Source organism: Cornus florida, unplaced genomic scaffold, assembly GCF_030987335.1.
Source record: "Cornus florida cultivar Cherokee Brave unplaced genomic scaffold, ASM3098733v1 CherokeeBrave_3.0.0_Hap2_Chr07, whole genome shotgun sequence".
NCBI classification, from domain to species: Eukaryota; Viridiplantae; Streptophyta; class Magnoliopsida; order Cornales; family Cornaceae; genus Cornus; species Cornus florida.
The window spans coordinates 30,147,601-30,174,317 of NW_026775577.1; the positions used below are offsets into that span (position 1 = coordinate 30,147,601).

The following is a 26,717-nucleotide window of genomic DNA, read 5'->3' on the forward strand; positions in this document are numbered from 1 at the left end:
ATATCATCCTTGCCTTAATCCCCACATGAGTGAGGTCGGTGGTATGAATTATCTGTCTCTACTCTTTTCTATTGTCTCCGTAATAATTTTAAAAGAATAGCTACTATGCATTGTGTTGTTTGCAATTCGCAATGCTTACAGATTTACCTGAAAGTACTATATTTTTAAAGTCATTTATGCTTGATGTGCCTAAAGCTTTCTGTTGAGGAGATCATTTTAAAAGAATAGCTACTATGCATTGTGTTGTTTGCAATTCGCAATGCTTACAGATTTACCTGAAAGTACTATATTTTTAAAGTCATTTATGCTTGATGTGCCTAAAGCTTTCTGTTGAGGAGATCAATTTTCTTTTGTCCAAAAATATCCAGTCAAGAATATTTTGATTCATCCAAATTCTGATACTAACTACGAAAACATGAACTTGAATATCAACTTATAAGGTATATTTCGATAGCAATTGAAGCTTTAATATTTATCAATTGAGGGTATAGACAATCCCTTACCAGGGAACTAAACCCACATTATTTACAGATTTCTGATCTTTCACATAGTTGTTCATTGTCTTACAAAACCTTATTAATCAAATTCAAAGATGAATAAAGTGAGGCAGATCAAAATATAGAATTTAGATAATCTACTGAAATACATAGCAAAAAAGGATCTTAAAAAAAAAAATAATAATAATAAATCAAAGATTGAAACAGCATACAAACATAACATAAATTCGTGCTATATATATATATATATATATAGCAATGAGTACTCGTTAAAGAGAAGCAAATAAACATAAAAATGCACAAACTCACAAAAGCCAATGAACAATCAATAAAAAATTGAAATGATCGAGCAATACCTTATAAGAAATAATATGAAAGAACGAAATCAACAAGAAGCTAGAAAGCTAGGGAACAATAAAAAACAATGATAAATTTGATATGATTAAGCAAATGTTTAACATTAACAAAAAAAAATTGAAGAGGACAAAGTAGCTCATCTGAAACAAGAATCACACGAAAGCTAGGGCACAGCAAGAATTGTACTAAAAGAGAGGGCTGGCAAGTGAACTGAGTAAACATATATTTTTTTAAAAAGGTGTTAATCTCTCCTTGTATTTGGTTAATTCAAGAAAAAATATATAATATTAATTATAAATTGTATTTTTTTTTTTTAAAAAAAGAAGAGAGTGATTGATTTAAAAGACAAATATAATTTTATTTTTTTTTTTTTTGGTTAGAAGGCAAATATATATATATATATTTTGGTTAACATATATATATATATATACAGACACACACACATAGCTCTTACCAAATACTACGCACGTATAGAACAATTGACACTTGGTTGCATGGACGTCTGTCATCAAAATGGACGGCCCAGCTCTATATTCAACACACACACACACACACACACACACACACACATATTTCCCTATATTGAACATTGACCTAAACTCACGTTACTGTTGGAGCGCGGCACATTATAATCAGGTCACGTTAGGTACATCGTAATCGATTTGTAAGAAGAAGAGTTCGACACATAAACAGTGATGTATATAAAATATGTATATGTATAAATTTGGATACATGTACGTGTGCATTGGTGTTTATATATATATCTATAGTGTCACATATTATTGTTTGGACATATGACTTTTAAAAAAATGAGTAAAGTCATTTCTGGTCTTGTAATTTATTCCTATTTTTTAAAATTTGGGTAAAACATCAACCAAACACCTAAATATATATATATATATTAAAAAAACAGACATTATTTTACCTTTAAAACAAACGGAAAGTAAACAAAAATAAGAAAAATTCTATCCGATTTACTTTCATATAAAAGAATGTCTCAAACCAAATACATCTTTTCCTATTATTTAGTAAAAAATTATTTTTCCAATATTCAAATTAACGTTGTTGTTGGAGAAATTATTACATACTACAAGAGTAATGATTTCGCAAGCAAAATTAGTTCAGGAACTGTAATAATTTATCACGTTGTTGACCTTTTTTAAGCCTTTAATAATTTTTTTTTTAAATAATATTTTTTTTTTATTTTTTTATTTGTTTAAAGGCCTTCAATGCAAGGAGAGAAGTCATTTGAACACTATGGATTAATTCTTTGACAGTTAGAAAGTCAAAATTTAGTTAATAACGTGAAATTTATTGACAATTTATAAATGCATACCTAGGTTAAAACATTGTTCAGATTAAGAATATTAGGTTACAACATCGTTAAGATTACCAAAATTCCTTGAACAAACTTATCTTATTTCCACAATCATACTAATTTTTTGTAATTTTTGGAATTTAAAACCACATTGAGATAGCGTTAATCTGTCATCATATTTGGTTAATTCATGAAATAAAAAAAAGAAAAAAATAGTAATTTTTCTATAGCACGGATCCAACATAGGACCTAGGGGCATACCCTCACTAAATTTTTTATATTTTTATTTTATACTTTAATTTTTAAAAAAATTTATGAAAATGTCCCCACTAAAATTACAATTCGCCTCTACTGAATTATTATTATTATTTTTTTGCATTTTATACTTTAATTTTTTTGAGAATTTATGCAAATACCCCTACTAAAATTTTAATTCGCCCCACTGAAATAATTTTTTTGCAATTTATACTTTAATTTTAAAAAAATTTGTAAAGAAAACCCATTGAAATTAAAAAAATAGACATACTATATAAGTCCCCCACAAATTAAAAGACCATCCCCTCAAAATTTTTTGAGTCCGTCATTGGTGTGAGTAACTTAGTGCCATTTTTAGGGAATTTTTTTAGTGCATTCGAGTGTGGTGTAGAGCTTGAATTTTCTTAGTGCCATTTTCGGAATTTTTTTTAGCGCATTTGGAGTGGAAGAATTACATGTGCTCGGTGATAAATAACAGAGGAACAACTCCGCACCAAAAATGAAAAGACAAAAAAGAAAAATGAAAAAGAAGGAAGAAAATGATTGATTTAAAAGACAAAAGCTCGTGCCAAATGCAGAACAATTGTCCCTTGTGGTTCGTTTACGTGGTCCGTCATCAAAATCGACGGCCCACCGTACATTGATTATTGAACATTGACCCAAACCCATTACTCACGTTACTGTTGGAGGAACATTATTATCAGGTCCCGTTAGGTACATGTGGTCTCATAATCAATTTTTGTAAGAGTGAGATTTTTTTATTATTATTATTTTATTTTTTATTCTAAGGTTAAGCAATAAGAGTGAGATTTTTTTATTATTATTATTTTATTTTTTATTCTAAGGTTAAGCAATAGACACTCAAACAATTATGCATATAAAAATATATAAATTTGTTTATATGTGTGTATGGGCGTATTGGTGTGTATATATATCTATATACATATTATTGTGTGAAACACATGACTTATAAAAAAATTAGCAAGTCATTTTCTGGTCTTGTAATTTATTCTTATTTTTCTAAAAATTGTGTAAATATCAACCAAACACCTAAAATAAATTGGAAAAAAATCAGAAAATATGTTACAAACAAAAGAAAGTGAACAAAAATAAGAAAGATTTTACTCCATCAATTATTTCGGTCAATCAGTATCAAACACGTAAGAAAAAAATTGAATTAAGCTGACATAAAGTTGACACTTTGACCCTTAGTAATTAATTTAAGATATTTTAATAAGTCAATCCAAACTTTTACTCTGTTTAAACTCCAAAAAATAAAAATAAAAAAACTTAATTTCTCTCTACCTGATGATCTAAAATGGAAATCATATTTGACAGACACATGTCCAAGAAATGGTACTTTTAGGCGTTTTAAATCCACCAAGGCACCAAGTGCCAATATTTATACATGGAATTCGAAAAATACCCCTTATCCATTTAATAATTACCTTGTATACAAAGTCCTAGTTAAGGTTAATTCACTCGTGTGTACGATAATGTCTGTCCAAGTAGACCAGACTCTAGAATTTCTCGCGCGCTTCAACACTGAGCTTCGTGTCTGAAATCGAACACAAATAGATCCATCTCTCTATCTGGGACCCGACAACAGTGGGCAATTGTCTCGCTCTCTCTCTATATAGCTTTCTCTCTACTATATATATATATATATATATATGTATATATATTTGGTAGTGAAACAGGGGAAGAAGACAATAATCAAAGCGATTCATTCGTAAACCCAAAGAAATCTTTTGATTAAAAATTACATAAACCAACAACTAACCACTCTCTCTCAACCTCCACATTTCTTCTAATTCCACAAACATTGTCTCTCTCCCTCTCTCTATATATATTTATATATATACACGCACATACTGTGTGTAAAGGAGAGAGAGAGAAAATGAAGCTCTCCGCGTTGCAGCAGAGCTACGCGAACCGCCGGAGCAACAGCATCAGAGGGTCGGCGCCGTCGGATTCCTCCGGCGACGGCTCCATCAAATCGCCGGCGGCAATCTTCTGGCTACTCTTCCACTGCCTCTGCTGCCTCATCAGCCTCGTCCTCGGCTTCCGATTCTCTCGCCTCCTCTTCTACCTCCTCTTCTCCACCTCCGCCACCACCAACCTCTACTCCACCTCGCCGTTCCGCACCACCGCCGAGCTCGCCGGAACCCTAATTGCGCAAAAAACTCTTTCTTTCTCAACTTCGTTACCAAATCCCGAATCACCGGCGAATAGAACAACCGTTCCGAATAGCAGAGTGGTGGTTGGCCGGCACGGGATATTGATACGGCCGTGGCCGCATCCGAATCCGGCGGAGGTGATGAAGGCTCACCGGATAATTGAGCGAGTTCAGAGAGAACAGGGGGTTCAATATGGAATTAAGAACCCTAGAACTTTGATTGTCATCACCCCCACCTATGTAAGAACATTTCAGACTCTGCATCTAACTGGGCTAATGCATTCTTTGATGAATGTGCCCTATGATCTCATCTGGGTCGTCGTCGAAGCCGGTGGAGCCACCAACGAGACGGCTGCCCTGCTCGCCAAGTCCGGCCTTCGGATCTTCCACATTGGGTTCAAGGAGAAGATGCCCATTTCGTGGGAGGATCGCCATCGGATGGAAGCTCGAATGCGACTTCGTGCTTTGAGGTGAATTGAATTGAATTGAATTGTTGGCTATATTAAATTCAATTTCTTGTGCTTTAATCTAAGATTATTATTATTAGAATCGAATTTAATTCAGTAGGTGTGTGATGGAGCAGAGTTGTGAGAGAAGAGAAACTAGATGGGATTGTGATGTTTGCTGATGATAGTAATATGCATAGTATGGAGCTCTTTGATGAGATCCAAAATGTGAAATGGATTGGGGCGGTTTCAGTTGGCATTCTTGCTCATTCGGGTAATTCTGATGAAGAATTATCAGTAATACAGAAGGAGGATGAGAAGAATTCCCCAATGCCAGTTCAAGGTCCGGCATGTAATTCATCGGACAAGTTGGTTGGTTGGCATACATTTAATTCACTTCCATATGTGGAGAGGAGCGCAAAATATATTGGGGACCGGGCGATTGTGCTGCCGAGGAAGCTTGAGTGGGCTGGATTCGTGTTGAATTCGAGGTTGGTTTGGAAGGAAGCTAAAGATAAACCGGAGTGGGTTAATGATTTAGATACTGTAGCTGGCAATAGAGGGGATGTGGAGTCTCCATTGAATCTGCTGAAGGACCCTTCGGTGGTGGATCCTCTTGGGACTTGTGGGCGCAAGGTTTTGCTCTGGTGGCTCCGTGTTGAAGCTCGTGCAGATAGCAAATTCCCTGCCGGGTTAGTTGCTTACAATCTCTCTTGCGCTATCCAATATCTTGCTTCCTTAGTCATGCTAATCCTGTTACTTGATTTTGAGTCTAACATTAATAGGAATGTTGATTGTCTTAGTGATAAAGTCTTTAGGAGTCTGCATTTCCATTTTTTGTTTTGTTTATGGTAGTTATGCATACTCATTTTTGGATGGTGATTGTTTCATTCATGTTGAATTGTCTTAAAACCCTGTTGGGTAAATGCGAATATTCAGAAATATGAGTTTGGACAGATAATACAATCTGATTTGCTCTTAAACAACTTATGTGTTGAACCTTGTATTAGAGTGATGATTACAAAGAGTTACCAAAGGGCCTCAACTGCCCCTGCTATAATTTTTTTTGGTTGATCTGTTCATCAGTTCATGTGGTGAAGCTGGTGGCTTTAGAATTTAATCACTGATGTCTCCCTCTACATCATGCTTAATTTTGTGTTTTTCAATCATAGTTGTGGTTGCATGTGTTTGCCTAATAGTATTATTTCTTTTTCGAAACATTTTCGTTTACGGCACTTTCCATAGCTGTCCGAAATTGGCGTGGATTGCATGAGAAATTCTAGGGAAGCAGTCTGCACAGACACTTTTATGAAGGTGTCTGTGATTGTTTGACACGTGTTAGACACCATCACTTCTTGGAAATCAAACACTTTATGATGTGTCCATAATTTTAAAATACATTTTATTATTTAGACACTTTGTTGACAAATTTCGGACAGTTGGTGGAAGGACACATCTTAGACACTCCTCCTCACAAGTCATATATAACACCAATGTAGTTAAGATGCACACCTCATAGTGTCTAAACCTTTTTTCCTTAAGAAAAATAGGTTTTATATAGATGGTCATATCAAGCTTGCAATGGCATTTCTTCATGAAGGACCAAAAAAAGAAAAAAAAAACTAAATAAAAGAAAAATAATAATAATGACAAGTCAGAACAGTAGTAACATATATAGTTAGGTTATATATATTGTACTGTACTTATACTATTATACCCCTTACTTACCACCTAGGGAAATGTTTGGTACAAGATAAACATCAGGAATAGATAATTGTGACTGAGAAACAGTCCCCATATGACTAATGGCCAATGTGGGTCCATCTGCGGTGTGTATGACAAGTGATTAAAGTGTAGGAGTTTCAGTGGTGAGTAGGGTAGATTTGGATTTTATGTGATTACAACAAGTAGAATCAAAATACAAAGAGGCGAATTCTAGATATTTTCCTGGTGACAATGTGATAGAGAGAGCAAAGGAAGATACATCTTGGTATCGAGACAAAACCTGATTGAGAAGTGCCTCAAAGGTCAGCTATAGAAAGTGTAGATGGGGAAGATGAAGACACACTAGAAGCGCTAAAGAGAGGTGTTGGAGCTGGTGACTTAAGTGTCTTAGTATCGGTATTGGCCACAATTGCAGTAGACCGAGTAGGTGTATCATGAGTGCGTGAACAACAATTAGAACGCCGTTTGCGAGAGGTATAATAGTACGCCGTTTGTGAGGGTATCACGGGTATCAAACGACTTTGATACCATGTTGAAAGTTATGAGAATTGTATATTGAATAGTATGAATGAACAATACATATATAGGTATAAAATCCTAGGTGGTAGGTAAGGTGTATAATAGTACTAGTGCAGTACAACATATATAATCTAACAGCCCCCGTCAAACTCAAGGTGAATTATATGAAGCCAACTTGAGTTTGGAGACAAGATTACCAAAGTGTATGGGCGAAAGAGATTTGATGAAGATGTCGGCTAGTTGATCATTTGAAGCAATGGACCACAACTGTAATGTATTGTGAAGAAAATGATGACGAATAATGTGACAATCAATTTCGATGTGTTTGTGCACTCATGAAAAACGTCATTGTATGCAATCTGAATCGCACTCCTATTGTCATGGTAGATAGAAGTGGCTGTGGATAAGGAACCCCATATCTTGAAGGAGCCAACGCAACTACAAAAATTCAGAAATAGTACTCAGCTTTTGTACTAGATTGAGCAACCATAGTCTGCTTTTTGCTACGCCAAGAGATGAGTGAATCTCCAAGAAAGAAGCAAAATATTTTAGTGGAACGACGATACAACATATATAATATAATTAAATTTTGCATACATCATCATCATCTTCTTCTTCTTCTTTCCCAATTAAATAAACAGCTCATCCTACAACTCATTCTTGAGGCCCAAATTATCTTACAATTAATACTTAAAAGTCAATGTCCATATCAATTAAGCATATTATAAATTGTTGGCAAACTTGATCATAGTTGTTAAAGGCTCAAGGCGCACAAAAGCGCAAATGCCTCCTAGAGCCTGAGGCGCAAGGCGCAAGGCGAGGCGCGCACCCGACTGAAGTAAGGCACACGTTGAAAAAAAAAAAAAACAAAACCCACCCAATAAAATATTAAAGATGCAATAGTATATATAAAGATGTAAAAGTCAACTAAATGAGTTACTTAAGTTAAATATTCAACATCCACCAGCTAAAAACCACTGGCTAAATATTAAAGATGCAATAGTATCAAGGAAACTGCTGCCTAAAGTTGGAATGTTTCTTTAATTTTAATGAATTTCAAAACATCCACTGGCAGCAGTTTCCTTGATAGGCAGTTAAAGATAATGTTTTGAGTTAGTCGGAATTGCAAATTATCTTGCTAAAATAGTTCTAAATAGGGAGTTTAAAATGCAGTCATCCTGGTAGCACTTTATTTGATGGTGTTGGTGGATAGTAAATACATATATGCGTAATTGTGCACAAAAACAAATGACTCATGACTCTGAAGAGGAACAAGATAAAGGGCTTGGGAGGTATATATGACGTTGAAGAAAAAATGTTGCCTTTTCCAAAGCTAACAGGACGATTTATCTGCATTGTATATTCTATAATCTCAAGTCATTCACACGGAGCAGAGGTGTGCCAATAACCCCTAAACACAACCCATATCCTCCTTCCCTCCCTCCCTCCCTTTTTGCACCAAGCATGCTGCCATGGATTTACAATGTCTGCACATTGGTAAAAGTTTGGATTGACAAGTGTGAGGACATCATCTGGAGTCATGGGTATAATCACTGTGTGCAAAAGTACCAAAGGTTAGGTCTATATTCAAGTGTGAGGACATCATCTGGAGCCATGTGCATGTGACCATGTATTGTAGTGTTTGACTTACTCATAGTTTTTGTTTACTTGAAATCTTAATTGGTTCATTGAAGTTGGTGGATACACTGAAAAACAGGAACTTGATTGAATGATTGATATAATCAAGAAGTAACATACTGATTGTCTGGACAATGGTGATAAATGGTTTAGAGTTTTTGATATTTGACTCCAAGAAACCAATTAAACTAGTTAGTACACGGGTCTGAAAATCATCTTCATAAAGGAATTTGATCGCATTAATATTGAAGTTGACTTCTGTTAGGAGATGGTATCTCAGAATTTCTTATATTGGATTTTCTTTGAGGATATAAACTTCTAACACCTGGAAGGTTGTTTGAGGTTTCACACACTGGCTCTTGCATGAAAGCCAATTGAAATTGATATTAAATGTCCAAATTTTGGAATGTTTCTTTAATTTTAATGAATTTCAAAACATCCACTGGCTAAAAACCAGATCATTTCACATAGTGGTCGAGTCACAAAATGACTCCTGATCAAATTGCAAAAGTTTTCGTCTCACAAACTCAGAAGCAAATATTGTTAAAGAAGGTGGTTTATGGCCATGGCTAAGCACTGTGGGACTGTTTAAGGCCTATATATAAGTGTAGTGTTTTTTAACACATGATATGGCAGTCTTTTGAGGGTGGGCCTTGGCGAGATTGTGAGATGACTCCATTGTGATTTGGAGGTCACGGGTTTGAAACTGGAAACAGCCTATTTGCATGCAAAGATAAGGCTTGCATACATTGGACCCTTCCCATACCCAACAATTGCAGGAGCCTCGTGGGCTAGTCCCATATGGTAGTCTATTCAATGACATTCAGATGTTTCTTTCTCCCTTAACATTCCTATAAGTAATGGGGAGTATTTAGGACGTCAAGGTTTGACCTCATCTGTGTCTGTTTTGTGAGTTTCATGATTCCCCCATATAACACCACTCAGATGCTTTGTTATAATACAATCAGCTGATTCTATTTCCAAATGAGATCCCAATTAACACTGCTGACACACACGTGTGGTACATACATCTGCACATGCATATATAAGTTTTCCTTTTTTAGGTCATTCTCTAAATCATTTGAAAATTAGTTTCAGAGAATTAATGGATGATTTTTTACACTCCTTTGGTGGAAACTTGCCGTTGCTTACCTCATTTATTATAAGATTTAGAAAGTGCCTCAATATTCAATAATTACAAGAAGCTACCCTGTCCAAAGTAGTGTAATAACATTTACTTAGAAAGCATTGTTAACATAATGTTGTGAAAAAACTGTGTGTGTATTAATGGTTGCCTCACAATACATACGCCTCACTACATTATATGCAATTTCTTTTAATATGAAGATTGGTTTTACTTCATAAAATTTTGGTCGAGCAGTTTGTGTACTTCATGGCAAAGAATTTGGAATTAATATTTTTTGTAAGTCCAAATCATGGCTTCCACTAGGTAGACATACACGTCAAATATTGTTTTGCAGAAACACTTACTAAAGCTAGGATAGGGTGTGTTTAGTAACGTTTTCGTTTTTTGTTTTTGCAATCTTGAAAAAGCAGAAACATGATTTTGTTTTCTTGAGTGAAAATAGAAAATAGAAATGATGTTTATTAACACTTGTTGTTGCCACAAATTTGAAAACATAAAACAATAATTGTGTTTAGTAATACAACATATTTGTTATAAAATGTATATAATATTCTTTAAATTTTTTATTTTTTTCATTTCTATTTTATTTTTTTCATGGCAAGAATTTTAGGAGTTAGTGATTAGAGGGGAGGGTAGATGACTTGAACATGAACTCTTGGATACAGGGAGCAACCCAACCACTCAGGCACGACACTTGCTTCCATTAATATCAAAAAGTCATAAATCTAGAAAATTTAATTTAAAATTATAAATCTTGAAAATAACCAATACATCATAAGTACAAAATTAGATATACCAAGACAAAAACATTCCCACCTATTATGTATAGAAATACATGTATATGCATGATGTATACATTTATTATGTGATATATAATATATTTAGCATATGATAATTTATTATGAATAAAAAATATTAAATAATATATCTTATATGTAATAAAATATATATTGTGTTATAATATTGTAAATTAATTATAATTTAATATTTACATGTAATATAATATAGATATGATATATAATAATATAAAATATCTACTGCTTAATAATTTAATAACATTATATTCTATATCAAAAATTATTTTGTCACAAAAAATCAATTTCATTATTATTTAATATATTATATATTAAAATATATTTTTATCAAATAAAAAATAATATACAATATTTAATTTATTCTATATTAAAAATATATATTTTTATTAACATTTAGTATGCAACTTAGTATATAACACAAATAATATGAATTTTATTTGAAATGAATAGTGCCAGTGCATTAACATTAGTGAAAATGTTTCTCTGCTACAGTGCCGAAAACATAAGAAACATCATTTTGATGTTTTTTTTTTTCACAAAAATTGAAAACGTTTTTTGTTATTGAAAAACAAAAACATTTTATTGAACACGATTTTTGTTTTCGTTTTGCCTTTTTAGAGGTTGACAACAAAAAACAAGAAACGTTTCTCGTTACTAAACGCAGCCTTAATAAGTGGCAAAAACATGAAGCTTTTCTTGTAGTTTCTTCCCATTTAAATGAGGTTTTTTGGTTTTAACCCCCAAATAATAATAATAATAATAAATGAGGTTTTTGGCCCCTTGATCTGGGGGAGAGGGAGGTCTTTTTAGCAAGCTATCATATAATACCCTAATAGGAGGTAGTTCTATGCAAACTTCAAATAAAGGAAGCAGCTAAACTAACATAGAAAAAGTGAAAAGCAGTGTCATTGTTCACTTTCCTTTGTTCTAGAATTTTATATTTGTACCCTTATACATAGTAGTGATATTATCAGCATGAGCGGATGAACATGAATTCCAGATCCTTGTGACTACGTGCTACACTACCAGTTTATTAGTCTAAAATAATGAAAAATCTGTGATTCAATTATGGAATACATGCATATTTCAATTGTTTTTCATTGCTTTGAAAGATCAAATGATTAAAATTTACATTCTCGAGTTTTTTCTGTTGCACTATCAGAAAATGTCCGACCTTACCTCAATTTTAAGAAGTCATTTCTAATGTATGTTTGTAGACTGACTTATACACAATATGTATTTTGCTCTTGTGATGTCATTGCTGACTGATTCTAACCAAAAGCATGTGTTTCTAAGAAACAATGAATCAAGGCGGTAGCTCCAATTCGTTCCGTATATCGTTTAAGTACTACCTTTGTTTCGTGCAGATGGAAAATTGATCCTCCACTAGAGGTTAATGTCCTGGCAAAACGCACACCGTGGCCAGATACTCCCCCCGAACTCCCATCTACTGAAAAAGATATCGGCATCCAAGAGAGCGCTGAGAATCGTGGTACAAAAACTCGGACACCCAGGTCAAGGCGTTCCCGAAGCAAGAGAAAGCGTGAAGCAAGAGTATTAGACACACAAGTTTCTGCAAGGCAGACTGCATAAATATAAGACCCTAATTGTTAGCCAATTCAGGACATTTGAGAGTACACTCTGCTGTTAAGACTGGAGATTGCCAGCCTTCAGCATCATCAAATTGCTAAGAGTACATACAGAAGGCTTCTGTTCAGGTGGGCAGTTGATTGATACATGCAATTTTTTTTTTTTTTGTTTTTCACCTAATTTTCATATTTTCTTTATTTAATTTTTTGCTTGGATGATTGATATTTGTCAACTTAGTTCTGGTGATTGCCAGGAAATTTGTATCCAGTATGGTCTAAGTTGTATACTTGCCAGCAAAATAGAAATCATAGATTTGTGACAATACTTGTTTGTAATAATAGAGTTTTTTCATTGCAAAAGATGTCTTTTTTTTTTTTTTGTAATAATAAATGTACATTCTTGCACACAAACCGAATTCATATAATGACTGTAAACATTAGTCAAGTCTGACACATGGTTCACCGTGTTGATCGATACGCGATTCTTTTTCAAGTTCAATACGCGTCCCGTATCGGTCAGTTTGTACTAATTTTGTCCGTATTCATTAAATTACGATCAATATCGCGACCGTGACCAATATTGTGAACCACTCTGGCATCATGAATTACACTAAATTGATACAAAGAAAGATGAAATTAAAATACTATAATCTTCATAAATGAAGAATTTAAATAATAGAAATGGTAACAGAAATTGAGAAAGGAAGATGGTGAGGCGTGTTGGACATTGTCGTAAAGTCGATATGAAGTATGTATGACAGTTTATATCGACTACGATTAAATCCAATTGCTTCTCCCAATGAGCACATTCACCAGAAGAATAGTCTAGTGCCAAATCATTGTCTCGTTGCCCATAAAGCAGATAACCTCGTATATACATGTATGTAAATATATAAGAGAAATATAACATGACTGAGAAAAAGATCAATTAATATATGCGTGTGTGTGTGTGTGTGTGTGTGTGTGTGTGTGTATATATATATATGAAAAAAAATGTAGAAGTAGAAACCCCACTAGAAATATGGTGGAAAAGCATCATTTTATAGGTTGCGCCTTTCTTCCATGCTGACTGCTAGATACTGTATATAGTTACGCCTATCTAAGATGTTAGTTACTAGTTACCTATCTAAGAAAGCAGATAACCTTATTTTTGGGAGTACAGAAAAGAGAACACGTAATAAATACAGACTGTTAGTTGGATCTAATCATATTCAAAAGCAAGAAAGGGGTTTGAATATTGACAAAATATAAAAATTCAATGGTTATAATAATCATATAATACCTCAACATTACTGAAAGGATATCAATTTTATTTAGAAGTATAAGGGAGTTCTTATTAAGTAGGCGATTTATACAGAATGTAAGTGTAAAAATTCTTTTATTAAAATATTATTGAAACTCTTATTAATATCTTTTTCTTTCTATCCTCTTTATCCTTTTTCTCTCATAAATATATATCCATTTCACCATACTTTGAAATCTTGTTTTCCCACTAATGGGATTTGAACCTAACTCCATTTAACGATTCATTATTGTTAATGATATATATATATTACGGCAAAATATAGAAAACTCCCATCGATTTGTAATTTTTTTCAGTAAATCTTCCTCATCTAATTTTTTACTAAAGAACCCCTCGACTTGTAACCCTTTCTAATAAATTCTCATTGTCTAATTTTTTTACCAAAGAACCCCCATCAACTATCTAAAGGGGTAAAAGAGTTAATATTTGGACCAAAATACCTTTTTATTTAAATCTTAATTTTTCCGAACTTCAAAAATTCATATCTCACAAATCGTACATCCGAATATTGCAAATAATATATGCACAGAAAACTTATAAAACAAGGATTCCATAAATATAATATTTGTTTAACAAAACTTCATAACCAGAGAGAAATAGACAATCTAAAAATCTACTGCAACAATATTATATTATTTTATTTTTTATAAAATACTCGGGTTATTTGCAAGAAAATTTTTAGAATTATTCATTTTCATATGGAGTATAACATATAAAAAAATTTAGCTCCAATAGAAACCGAATATTCATTTTTATTTATTTTTTAAATGGTGAGTCTATAAAAGAATGAAAATACTTTGACGCAAAATATGATATCGCATGAAATTGATCTCTGTTGGGGCTAATTTTTATTTTTTATTATTTATTTATTTATTTATTTATTATTTTTTTTATATATTTGACTCCATATGAAAATGAATAGTTCTAAAAATTTTCGTACAAATATCTCGAGTAAAATATGATTGTTGGAGTAGATTTTTAGATTGCTTATTTCTCTCTGGTTATGAAGGTTTGTTGTACAAATTTTATATTTCATGCTAGATCAGATAGGTTCCTGTGGGACGGTGGTGACTTTACTTTTAAAAAAGCTTGGCAAGGATGTAGAGTTACTAATCCAGATGTTTTATGGTCCAAAATCTGTTTGGGGAAGGCCAGGCCTTGATGGTCAATTCATGGTGTCTTTTTATTTTAAGACAAATTACTTACAATGTATAATTTGCGGAGGAGGAAAGTGCAATTGGCTCCAAGATGCTCTAATTGTTTACACCAGATTGATACTAGAAATCATATTTTTGTTCAATGTCCTTTTGCTAGACAGTTCTGGAACTGGTTGAAGGATGCTCTTGGTTTGGGGTTGGACTTAGCTTCACTTCATACTATTGATGACATGTTGTTATAGTTCCCTCAACACACTAGCAAAATGATTCAAACTACATGGAAATATGAAGTATTTCCATGTAGACTACCAGAGTAATTGGAAAGAAAAAATAGAAGACTATATGGAAATAATCCTAGTCCCACTTCTGAGGTGGCTAGACAAATTATGTTTGAGGTCTTAGATGTTTACAATGTCTCTTTTAGAGACATTCTCTAGTTTACAGTTTTTTTGTTTTTATTTTATTTACTGGAAATGTTTCTTCATTAAGAATCTGTACTTTCTAGTAAAATTTTGAGGGTATACCCTCTGTGCACTTGTAAATCTTTATCTTTTCATTTTATACAAAAACCATTTATAAAAAAAAAAAAAATCTTATATTTTTGGAATCGTTATTTCATAAGCTTTCCGTGCATATATTATTTACAATTTTTAAACACACAGTTTATGAGATATGAAATTTTGAAGTTCGGGAGAATTAAGATTTAAATAAAAGGGCATTTTGGTTGAAATATCAAATCTTTTACCCCCCTTCAGATAGTTGAGGGGGGTTCTTTGGTAAAAAATTAAATAAGGGGGATTTATTGAAAAAATGTTACAAGACGAGGGGGGTTCTTTGGTAAAAAAATAGACAAGGGGGGTTTACTAGAAAATGTTACAAGTCGAGGGGAGTTTTCTGTACTTTGCCCTATATTTTATCTGTCAAACAATGAAAACTTCTTTATTCATCTATTTTGGAATATGGATAAGGATATAAATAAGTATCAGATTCTTTTTGATGTAATTTTAAGCCAAGTCACAATTCTTCTCAATGGGTACCATTCTTATGTTTTTAGTTCATTTTTACTTTCACACTCCGCACGCACTCTCACTCCTGTTCCCACTATCTGTGACTTTAATTTTGTCGTTTTCGCGTTCCCGCTCAATTCTGCTCCTGCTTTATGTTACTTAGATTTTAAGTCTTGTGTCCTCCATTGGGGGTATCGTGGTGGTTGGAAGAGTCACGCCTATTCTCAGTCGGTGGCACGTGTCGAGGGTGGGGCTAAAGCACGTGGATCTACCCTATCAAGGTCTCAACGAGCTTAGCCATTACAGAAAGAGGGGAATGAGTAGGTATCGACGGGAATTACGTATCGAAAATTCGAGTGGCTGAAGCTGAAGTAGCTAGTTTAAATCAAGGATAAATTACACTAACCTCCCTAGAGGTTTGGGCAAATTACACAATGATAGTGCCTTTAATCTTTATTACTTTGACATCCTTAAAGATGTGAAATGTCTTTCATACCATTGTCTAATTTAATATTAGTTTAATACAAAAATGTCAAACCAAAAGACACCATTAATTACCTTTTCATTTTCCCCCCATCTTGTGTACATTATATTACCCTACCTATTTTTTAGTTTTGAAAAAAAAAAAAAACACCTAATATAACCATAAAAGGAAACCTAATCAAATTTCATTATATATATATATATATATATATATATATTTGTAAAATTTAATTAAATAAAATTGGTATGAAAATTGATACTTTGCATTCAATGGCATTTCGTAATGTTTTTGTAATTTCATATCAGAATATAAGGCTATTGAGGTCTTTTAACACAAGGAAATAGCAATTTAGTAATTCACCTATTAATAACAAGGGCTCGGTTCGGGCTAGTTCGTGAAGTAAACAAGTCGAGCTTGAGCGCATTTTTTAGGCTCGTTTAGTAAACGAGCCGAGCTTAGCGTTCGGCTCGTTAGGTTTGTGAACAGGCTCGTTTAGTAAAATTATTAATTTTTATTTTATTTTATACTCATATACAATTGTGTGGCCCATTTAATATAAAGTTGGCCAATCTAAATACATATAAAGCCCAATTTCATTTAACCTTAAGCCCAATTTTATTTCACCTTAAGCCCAACTCTACTTAACCTAACCCTATCATCATATGTAAATCTCTCTCTCTCTCTCTCTCTCTATATCACGCTGGATTTTCTGCCCTAATTCATTACAGCAACAACAAAAAAATTCGCAGCATCGCTCCTCTCTTCTTCCTCTCTAGCACTCGGCGACTGTCTGCAACCAATCTCTTCAATATCTGCTATGAAACCCTAAACAAATCTTGCAACATCCCATCCCTTTCAACATCGATACATCATGGTTTCCTCCCTCTTACAGTGAGGGTTTCCAATAGACCTCTCTCTCAAATCTCTCTTTGGATCCCGACGTGTGAATCCCATTTTAATATTGGGGAGATCAGAAGGTGATGCTCTTTGATCCATTGTCAAAACACTATTAGATCTGAAGCTTTTAGGTTTTTTTTTTTTTTTTTTTTTGAAGGCGAGCTCAAGCCGAGTCCGAATTTGCCAAAATATTGGCCAAGCTCGCCCGAGTCTAGTTTGTCCAAGCTCGCTCGAGTCGAGCCCGAGCAAAGTAAAGCTCGGCTCGGCTCGACTCATTTGCAGCCCTACCTTTATTCCTTACCGGACAGTTTCTAGTGAGAGGCGCAAAGGAGAAGATTTTTGTCCAAATTCAAAAATATCCGCATGCAACATTCCTCTTACACTCGGCCTGCAACACGAGACTCCAATTTTTTTTACCTGAATTTATATACATCTATACATCTCCCTTAGTGAGAGCGTGTGTAAAGTGTGTAAACTGTAAAGTACATATTATTAAAATATATAGGTGTATAAAAAAAAATAGAGTGAGCCCACTAGATTTTTAGATTGTAAAGATCTATTTGAGAAGCCAACTTCTGCTTTTACACTTTCACACAAAGAAGGAGCATTGATTTTGCCGTGGCAGTGTTAATCCACGGTTAATAATATATATAAATATATATAGTTTGAGACAAATTAAAAGGCGGGGACTTGGATACATTCACACTCATTCGAAGAATTCGATGCTCTAGTAGCTATATCACTGAATAATGCATTGTGTATATATGAGAGAAATATATTAATATCATTGACAATGAATCTACTATTAATTCAACTATATAAAAACTTTTCAAGAAATATTGCGAATTATCACAATAGTTTTTGGTCCAATGGTATTTCTTAGACTATAAATGGTTAGAGTTTTCCAAATGCATTATGCCAGTTCTTTAAAAATAAAATAAAAATAATAAAACATTGTTAGTCAAAGTTGAATGTTTAAATTTTAATTTTTTTTACAGAAATATTTAAATTCATAGAGCATATATATATAATAGTAATTGAACCTTGATGGGCATGTTTTAACTACCTTTAATCTTTTCATCTTGTATCACATTTATAGCGACCACATTGGAGATCGAGTGATGTTTGAACCACGAAATAAGTATACAAAATAGTGTTCAAAGTACTCTCATTACCCTCTCAACCATTCACAACAAGATGGAGATTCAAGGAAGAGTCATCTAGCAAATGGATTTACAATAAGTGAGAACATTCACTTTAGATGAGAGATTTAAGGTTTACTCAAATCTTGATGTAAGTTTTCTGTCTCTAATTGAATGGATCATCATGTTCTTCATGTATAAAATTTGTCTCTACATATGAATCAAGAGACTTTTTTGAAAATCTCTCTAAAATTTTTTAAAACTTCCGTTTCCTTAACAAAATCAGTACATTTATCCCTTACTGGAGAGTTTATAGTGAGAGGCGCAAAGGAGGGGATTTTTGTCCAAATTCAAAAATAGCCGCAGCATTCCTCTTACACGCGGCCTGCAACACGAGATTCCAATATTTTTTTACCTGAATTTATATATATCTATACATTTTCCTTAGTGAGAGCGTTTTGTAAAGTGTGTAAACTGTGAAGTACACATTATTAAAATATATAGGTGTATAGAAAAAAATAGAGTGAACCCACTAGATTTTTAGATTGTAAAGATCTATTTGAGAAGCCAACTCCTCCTTTCACACTTTCACACAAAGAAGGAGCATTGATTTTGCCGTGGCAGTGTGAATCCACGGTTTAATAATATATATATATATATATATATATATGGTTTGACACAAATTAGAAGGACTCGAATACATGCACATTCATTTGAAGAATTGAATGTTCTAGTAACTATATCACTGGATAATGCATTGTGTATATATGAGAGAAATATATTAATAGCATTGACAATGAAATTACTATTAATTCAACAGTTTCAGTATATAAAAACTTTTCAAGAAATATTGCGAATTATCACAATAGTTTTTGGTCCAATGGAATTTCGTAGACTATAAATGATTAGAGTTTTCCAAATGCATTATGCCAGTTCTTTAAAAATAAAATAAAAATAATACAACATTGTTAGTCAAAGTTGAATGTTTAAATTAAATTTTTTTTTTTACAGAAATATTTAAATTCATAGAGCATATATAATAGTAATTGAACCTTGATGGGCATGTTTTAACCACCTTTAATCTTTTCATCTTATATCACATTTATTAGTGGTGATCGAGTGATGTTTGAACCACGAAATAAGTATACCACTGGTATACATTGGAGATCCAGTGAGCATATATAGTAGTAATTGAAACATTGATGTTTGAACCACCAACTGATACACTAAATATATATATATATATATATATATATATACAAATGCAAATTAATCAATTACCCATACCATTACAACACCCATAAACCCATGTGAACAAACTATCTCAAGTAAAATAATAATAAATCTCCTCCATCTTTCCACTACTTTTTCAACCTTTCCATTACCTTGTCCCTTACATATATAAAATAACAATCACCACACCTCCTCTAAAACAAACTCAAAATAAAATTATAAATTAAAATCTTAAAATACTGCGAGTTATCCCATGCGTTATGCCAATTCTTTAAAAATAAAATAAAAAATAATAAACATTGTTAGTCAAAGTTGAATATTTAAATTTAAATTTTTTTTACAAAAATATTTAAATTCATAAAGCATATATAATAGTAATTGAACGTTGATGGGCATGTTTTAACCACCTTTTATCTTTTCATGTTATGTCACATTTGACCATATTAGAGATCGAGTGATGTTTGAACCACGAAATAAGTATCCAAAATAGTGTTCAAAGTACACTCATTATCCTCACAACCATTCACAACACCATTAATTCAACTTCTGAATAACTTCAAATGTCAATTATTTGACTAATAATAAAAACCCTCTAATTTCCTGCATGTTACTGTTTTTTTTTTTAATTTTTTAACTAACATGTTACTGTCTTGAAAATTTCAATTATAAACTACTGGGATTTAGTCCAAAATCTGTGACTGCCTCTTTGATCTGCAGTTTTATCCTATTCGTTTAATCTGGATGGAAAAGTCAGCTGTGGGGTCCATCATTATCCAATCGTAAGAGTCATTTATGTCTCCCAATACAATTGTCGTCTCTCTGAGTGTGTGTATATATATAAAACTGATACAATAAGATATCATAAGTGATAAAAAAACCTAGAGAGAGAGAGAGAGATGGAGATGGAGATGGTGGAGGATGTGGTGATTGTTGGGGCAGGGATAGCAGGGTTGGCCACAGCGGTGGCTCTGAAGAGAGTGGGTGTGCGAGCTTTGGTGTTAGAGAGATCGGAAGGGCTCAGAGCCACCGGTGCAGCCCTCACCCTCTTCCCAAATGCATGGCTTGCACTTGATGCTCTTGGTGTTTCTCATAAGCTCACTTCCGTTTACAATCCTTTCAAAAGGCATTTCTCAATTTCCTCTTAAGTTTGTATCATCAATTATTGTATTAATAATTTGCACATCTCAATCCAGAAGCTCAAATATTCAACTTTTTAATTGTATGAGGAATGAGAGTTCACTTTAACTCACCATTCAGAAAAACAAAAAATGGGAATCACTTCAACTTAGTTGATCATTTTTGGTTGATTTTTCTTTGTGTTTTAGTTATAAATCAAATTACGTAAATCTTTAAATTTATTACTCCTTCCCATATTTTATTTTTTTAACGCATCCATTCGATTCATAATAAGTGTCATATTTTGAAATTTATGACTTACACTTGGAAATCGTAACTCACAAAATCGTAATTCACAATTTGTGAGTTACAATTTTTAAAACACGACACTTATTATGAAATGGAGAGAGTAATTTTTGCATTTTGTGTTTTAAATGATTTTACATTTTCTATTAATAATTATAAATGTGTTTGCAGTCTGTCAGTCCTTGCAATATTATTTTCTACCTAAAATACTGGTTTGTGAGTATATCTAATGTTTCTCGCTCTCTAATTATTTTCTTGGTTCAGGGGATACGCAACTAATGTTGGCAATGGAACTATCCAAGAGGTCTCTTTTGGTGCGACAGACGGGTGATAATCATACTCATCAACTAAGAATATACGGAAATAAATAATCTCTTGCACACTAGTCATAGAATATGATTCAAGTATAAAAGAAAGTAATTATTAAAAAAAATAGTAATCATATCTAAAGATTTTTTTTTTTTTTTTGAGTAAATTTCTTGCTCGTATTACTTTATAAATCTATCATAGAATTGTAATACAATCATTTTCTTTTATGAATAATAATTTAAAGATGGAATTCCTCAGTTATTGAATTTAATTTATGTGAATGTGGTGGTGGGTCTGCTATCATGACGTAAACCCACAATTCCTCTCACATAAATTATATTAACCCGGGAAGTCCATCCTTAAATCACTAATCTCCTTTTATTTATTTTAGAATTCAAATTTCATAAAAAATGAAAAAAAAAAGCAAAATAAATTCTCATTTTCTCTTGGTCCAAACAATTAAACGACGGTCACAATAAGAGGGCTCTTGCAAGATTTTTGAAAATTGTTCACTGACCATTATTATTATTATTATATATTTACTAGAACAAGTCACTCACACTCTCATTTTTTGTTTTGTTAATGGGAGTTGGAATTCTCCAAAAAAAAAATTACATGGTCTGAGAATACGTGATACAAGTTAATCATAACTCTACATGTAATTAAATGTGTCAGTTTTATTTAATTTTTTATTTATATGTTAGTTTATATAATTGATCAAATTATGTAGTTCGAACCGTTGCAACGATGACATTGTGTAATGGATGGCTACAAACATTCCTATCAAAGTAAAATTGACCTACAATAGAATAAAAAAATTGATATTTGTGCTTAGGTAAAAAGTTTGTAGTCGTCCATTGTACCATATTTTCGTTGCAACAGTTTACAATGAATAATTTCTCGTCATTTTGGACCATGTAATAATTTCTTAAAAAATGAATTTTCCTTTTTCAATTATTTTTCATATAATAGATTTTTAAATTACTTCAATAGACCACAGTAAATGCTCAAAATTTAATGCTTGGCTTGTTTGGTAACAGGGATGAAAGTGGACCAAGGTCCGTGCATCGTAAAGCGTTGCTGGAAGCTCTTGTTGAAGAACTATCAATTGACACAATCCGGTTTTGTTCAAAATTGACCTATATTGAAGCCGACCGACAACAAGGCATGCCCATTGCAATCGTACACTTAGAAGACGGAACTATCATCAAAGCAAAGGTAAAACTACAAACATTCACAAAGATGTCAATTTATCTCCGCGTCGTCTCGCTTCAATTAGAATGAGAGACAGATTTGGAATGATAGTTTAAAATCGTAATCTTTTATTAGTTATAGGAAATTTAGATTTTGGTAACCTAACCTAAATTAAATTGCTTTAGAGTGGCCTTAAAGTCAAGAAAAGATGAATAGTCACCAATATTAAAATTTAATTGCTAGTAAGTGGCCATTTAAAAATAATTTGGTCAAAACAAACTTAAAGATTTGATAAACATTCTAAAAATAAATTTTATATGACAAAATTGCCATCCAATACAAAGAATAAGTTGTTAGGTTCGGTATACTTCTCTCTCATTCAATGCTTTCTTTAATCAGAGTTTCTTTATCGCCCTTATTTCCAAGACTCTCTACCATGGCCGCAAAACATAAATTTTTATAGTGGTAAATCAAGAAAAATATTTAAGGATAATTCGGAAGTTCAATCCCAAAATACTCTTTATATAATATTTATAGTGGTCACATTATTCCTTTTGCGTTCTTTTTCCTATAGCCATTAGCGAGTCTTCTGCAATGGTGGGTTGGTATTGCTTAAGGACCTTGTGCACGCTAAAGGATGGGGTTAAGGCTATAGAAAGGTTCTTTGATTAGACTAGGGTTGTCGTTACGCATTCTTGTCATTCAAGAGCACAAAGAGTTAGGGCCGTGAGCCCTTGTTTTAATGCTTTCCCTCAAGCCGGATTTGTGAACTTGTTGTATGATTTGGTGACATATAACCAGAGGATCAGATCAATTCAAATGTTACTCATTTATAATCAAATTGATGCTAAAATAATAAGCAAGTGTTTATTGGGTTTAATGTATAGGGTAAATTTGTCCACTTATAAAATAATATATTATAAGATGGACATTTACATAATAACGATCAAATAGTCACTCGTTAGTAATTAAGTTTTATCGAAAAAAATTAAGTTTTAGACTATTCATCTTTTCTTGACTTTAAAGTCACTTTACACCAATTTTGTTTAATTTTGATCAACAAAATCTAAGTTTCCCTTTTCTTTTTCTTAATAATACTTTTAAATTAAATTTTTTTTTGTTTTGTTATTATGATTAATTGTTAATTTTTTGTCTTTAATTAGATCTTATTAAAAAAATTATCTTAAATTTTTTATCCGTAAAGTATATGTATACCAGGGCATTCCAACCACGCCCCTCTCCAATCAAGGGCGGGACGAGTTTAGGAAGAGTTTTTTTTTAAATGTAAATAAATAATCTTTTATTAGTTATAATTTTTATTTTTCCTAATAATATGTTTAAATTTTAAAAATTTTATTTTTTGTTTTGTTATTATGATTGTTATTTATTTATTTATTTTTTTTTATCTTTACTTAGATTTTTTTAACAAAATTTATCTTAAATAAATTATGAAAAAAAAAAATTAGCTTAAATTTTTTATCCTTAAAATATATGTATACCGGGGCATTCCAACCCCGCCCCACTCGAATCAAGGGCGGGACTAGTTTGGGAAGAGTTTTTTTACTTTTGTTTGTGGGTTGGGTTTGGGATAGAGTTGCTCCCAATTAGCTGAGTTGACACTCCTATCTTTAATTTCTATAGTTGGTAATATAATATTATAATGGATAAAAATGTTCGGACACCTTATGTAGTAATAAAATACTCGATGTCAGTATGTGAACAATCATTTTGTGTAAAAAATGTCAAATAAGATAAAGATAGGGAGTTCAACAGTCCGACAAATTCGATTAATTTTATTTATAAGTAGACACTGATGTCATTATAACATCAAAATAATAATGACATAATGATGACATTAGTCTGCAGTCACCCAAATCAGTCGAAATTGTCCGACTTTCAAACTCCAAATTACTATTATTATTATTTATTATTTATTATTTACTTTTTTGAGAATAGGATTTAAAATTAGTGGAGAATCAAATCCGTCCAAATTTGACTAAGAAATATTTATATTAAGGAATACATATATATATATATATATATATATATATATATATATATATATATATTCTAAAAAATGTTGGCAATTACAGGTTCTGATAGGGTGTGAAGGGGTGCACTCGGTGGTGGCTAATTGGCTGGGACTTGGTGCACCAGTGGACTCTGGTAGGTCAGCAGTTCGTGGGCTAGCCATATATCCTAAAAGCCACGGTTTGAAACCAGGATTCCAGCAGTTTGTAGATGTGGGCAAAAGGGGTGGTTTTGTTCCCCTCAACGATAGAGAGCTTTACTGGTTCTTTATTTGCAATTCTACTCCTAAATGTTAGTTTTTTTTAATCACTATAACATAAATAATCAGCATAATCTAACTTTAATTAGACAATTCAATCATTTGGTATGAGAAAATAACTTGCTGTGTTCGTTTGCGTGGAATTGGAGCTTTGGAATTTGAATTTGTAGAATTAGAGAAAATCAACCAACAAAATTGAACCAAAATTTTCTCCAATTCTATAATTTCTAATTCCAAAACTCCAATTGCATGCATCCGAATATAGCTTTAACCTATTTGAATAGTTATATTTATTATTTGTACAATCTCTCTCATTCTTTATATTACAATATATCTAACATTTTAAACAATTTATTTACAATTTCAGGGAAAGATAACACGGGAAATCCAGAATTGATACAAAGAGAACTCATTGAGAACATACTCAAGGATTTCCCTCCAATATACTCTGATGTCATTGAGCACTCTGATCTTTCGACACTGACATGGGCCCCCCTCATGTTCAGGCATCCATGGGATATCATACTCAAGAATTTAAGCAAGGGGACCATCACCGTGGCAGGAGATGCCTTGCACCCCATGACGCCTGACCTAGGCCAAGGTGGTTGTTCATCCCTGGAGGATGCAGTTATCTTAGGCCGACACATCGGGGAAGTATTTATCCGGCATGGAAGGCTAGTGCCACAAGAGGCAGCCGAAGCTGTAGCAAGGTACGTTAAGGAACGGAGATGGCGTGTTGCCGGATTGATCACTGGCTCATATTTGTCAGGGTGGGTGCAAGACAATGGTTCTGGGTGGTGGATGAAGTTCTTCAGGGATGCCATATTTTACAAGCTTCTTTACCCCAGAATAATGGGTGCTGTATCTTATGATTGTGGAAAGTTGCCTAAACCTTCTTCTCATACTGAATTAGAGGGCCAAAGTCTTAAAATTTAATTCTAAACCTTCTTCAATGAAAATCTAAGTCAGTGATAGATGTGACCAAATATGTGGAGGTAATTGGATTCCCCATATGTTATGAGAATGTAACATATCCCAAGTACTCTTCTCTCAACAATATATGTGGCCAACAACCTTCTCAATGGTTACAAATTACAAGTTTCTCGTAACAATATATGTGGCCCACAACCTTCTCTATAGTTACAAATTGAATATGCATCACCAGTAAATATTAATTCAGATGTTACGATTTCTCCTTTTTATACGAAGGTTAAAGAATTTGAGCCTAAGTAGGCTTCTTTCAAATATACATACGACCAACAATTTTCTATATAGCTATAAATTTGATGTGTATCACCGTTGAATATTAATTCAGATGGTACGATTTTTCATTTTTAAAGAAGGCTTAAATTAAGTAATTGAGTTCTGTTACGGTTAATATTATAGATGTACATTAGGGATGACAATATTTGACATAACAAGAGGTAAGTGGGTTTGGGTTAAACTTAATCGTGTTTGTGTCGTAATCAAGTCAACCCGAATAATGGGTGCTGTATCTTATGTTTTTGCCAAAGTCTCAGAATAATGGGTGCTGTATCTTATGTTTTTGCCATTGATGTCATTCCTGGTACAACACCCATCTCTATGGCACCATACCATATGGCACCGGCAGAGCTTGATGAGTTGAAAGGTCAGTTGGATGACTTGAAAGCTAAGGGCTTTATTCGTCCTAGTGCTTCGCCATGGGGAGCACCGGTTCTTTTTGCGAAGAAGAAGGATGGGTCTTTGAGACTTTGCATCAATTATTGCAAGTTGAATCATGCTACGATTAAGAACGGGTATCCTTTGCCAAGG

General features: G+C 32.9%; 2 protein-coding genes across 2 annotated transcripts; both read left to right on the forward strand.

The window, feature by feature from the left end:
- Positions 1 to 4,102: 4,102 nt before the first annotated feature.
- On the forward strand, positions 4,103 to 12,845 carry LOC132266928 (beta-1,4-xylosyltransferase IRX14-like). Its single transcript, XM_059767944.1, has 3 exons — positions 4,103 to 5,076; positions 5,190 to 5,744; positions 12,264 to 12,845. The coding sequence occupies exons 1-3, from the start codon at positions 4,328 to 4,330 to the stop codon at positions 12,487 to 12,489; spliced, it is 1,530 nt and encodes a 509-aa protein (XP_059623927.1). The 5' UTR covers positions 4,103 to 4,327; the 3' UTR covers positions 12,490 to 12,845.
- A 7,765-nt stretch (positions 12,846 to 20,610) lies between these two features.
- Positions 20,611 to 25,859, forward strand: LOC132316532 (monooxygenase 2-like). Its single transcript, XM_059815005.1, has 6 exons — positions 20,611 to 20,831; positions 21,302 to 21,304; positions 21,395 to 21,457; positions 22,480 to 22,657; positions 24,727 to 24,955; positions 25,291 to 25,859. Exons 1-6 carry the CDS (start codon positions 20,611 to 20,613, stop codon positions 25,857 to 25,859), a joined length of 1,263 nt encoding a protein of 420 aa, XP_059670988.1.
- The last annotated feature ends 858 nt before the right edge of the window (positions 25,860 to 26,717 follow it).

What these genes read in the sequence shown, in the direction of transcription:
- LOC132266928 (XM_059767944.1), top strand. Translation starts at nt 4,328, where the DNA reads ATGAAGCTCTCCGCGTTGCAGCAGAGCTACGCGAACCGCCGGAGCAAC. An exon ending in ATGCGACTTCGTGCTTTGAG is followed by an intron (nt 5,077 to 5,189) that starts GTGAATTGAATT and finishes GTGATGGAGCAG; the next exon opens with AGTTGTGAGAGAAGAGAAAC. An exon ending in GATAGCAAATTCCCTGCCGG is followed by an intron (nt 5,745 to 12,263) that starts GTTAGTTGCTTA and finishes TGTTTCGTGCAG; the next exon opens with ATGGAAAATTGATCCTCCAC.
- LOC132316532 (XM_059815005.1), top strand. Translation starts at nt 20,611, where the DNA reads ATGGAGATGGTGGAGGATGTGGTGATTGTTGGGGCAGGGATAGCAGGG. An exon ending in TCTTTTGGTGCGACAGACGG is followed by an intron (nt 21,458 to 22,479) that starts GTGATAATCATA and finishes GTTTGGTAACAG; the next exon opens with GGATGAAAGTGGACCAAGGT. An exon ending in TTGCAATTCTACTCCTAAAT is followed by an intron (nt 24,956 to 25,290) that starts GTTAGTTTTTTT and finishes TTACAATTTCAG; the next exon opens with GGAAAGATAACACGGGAAAT.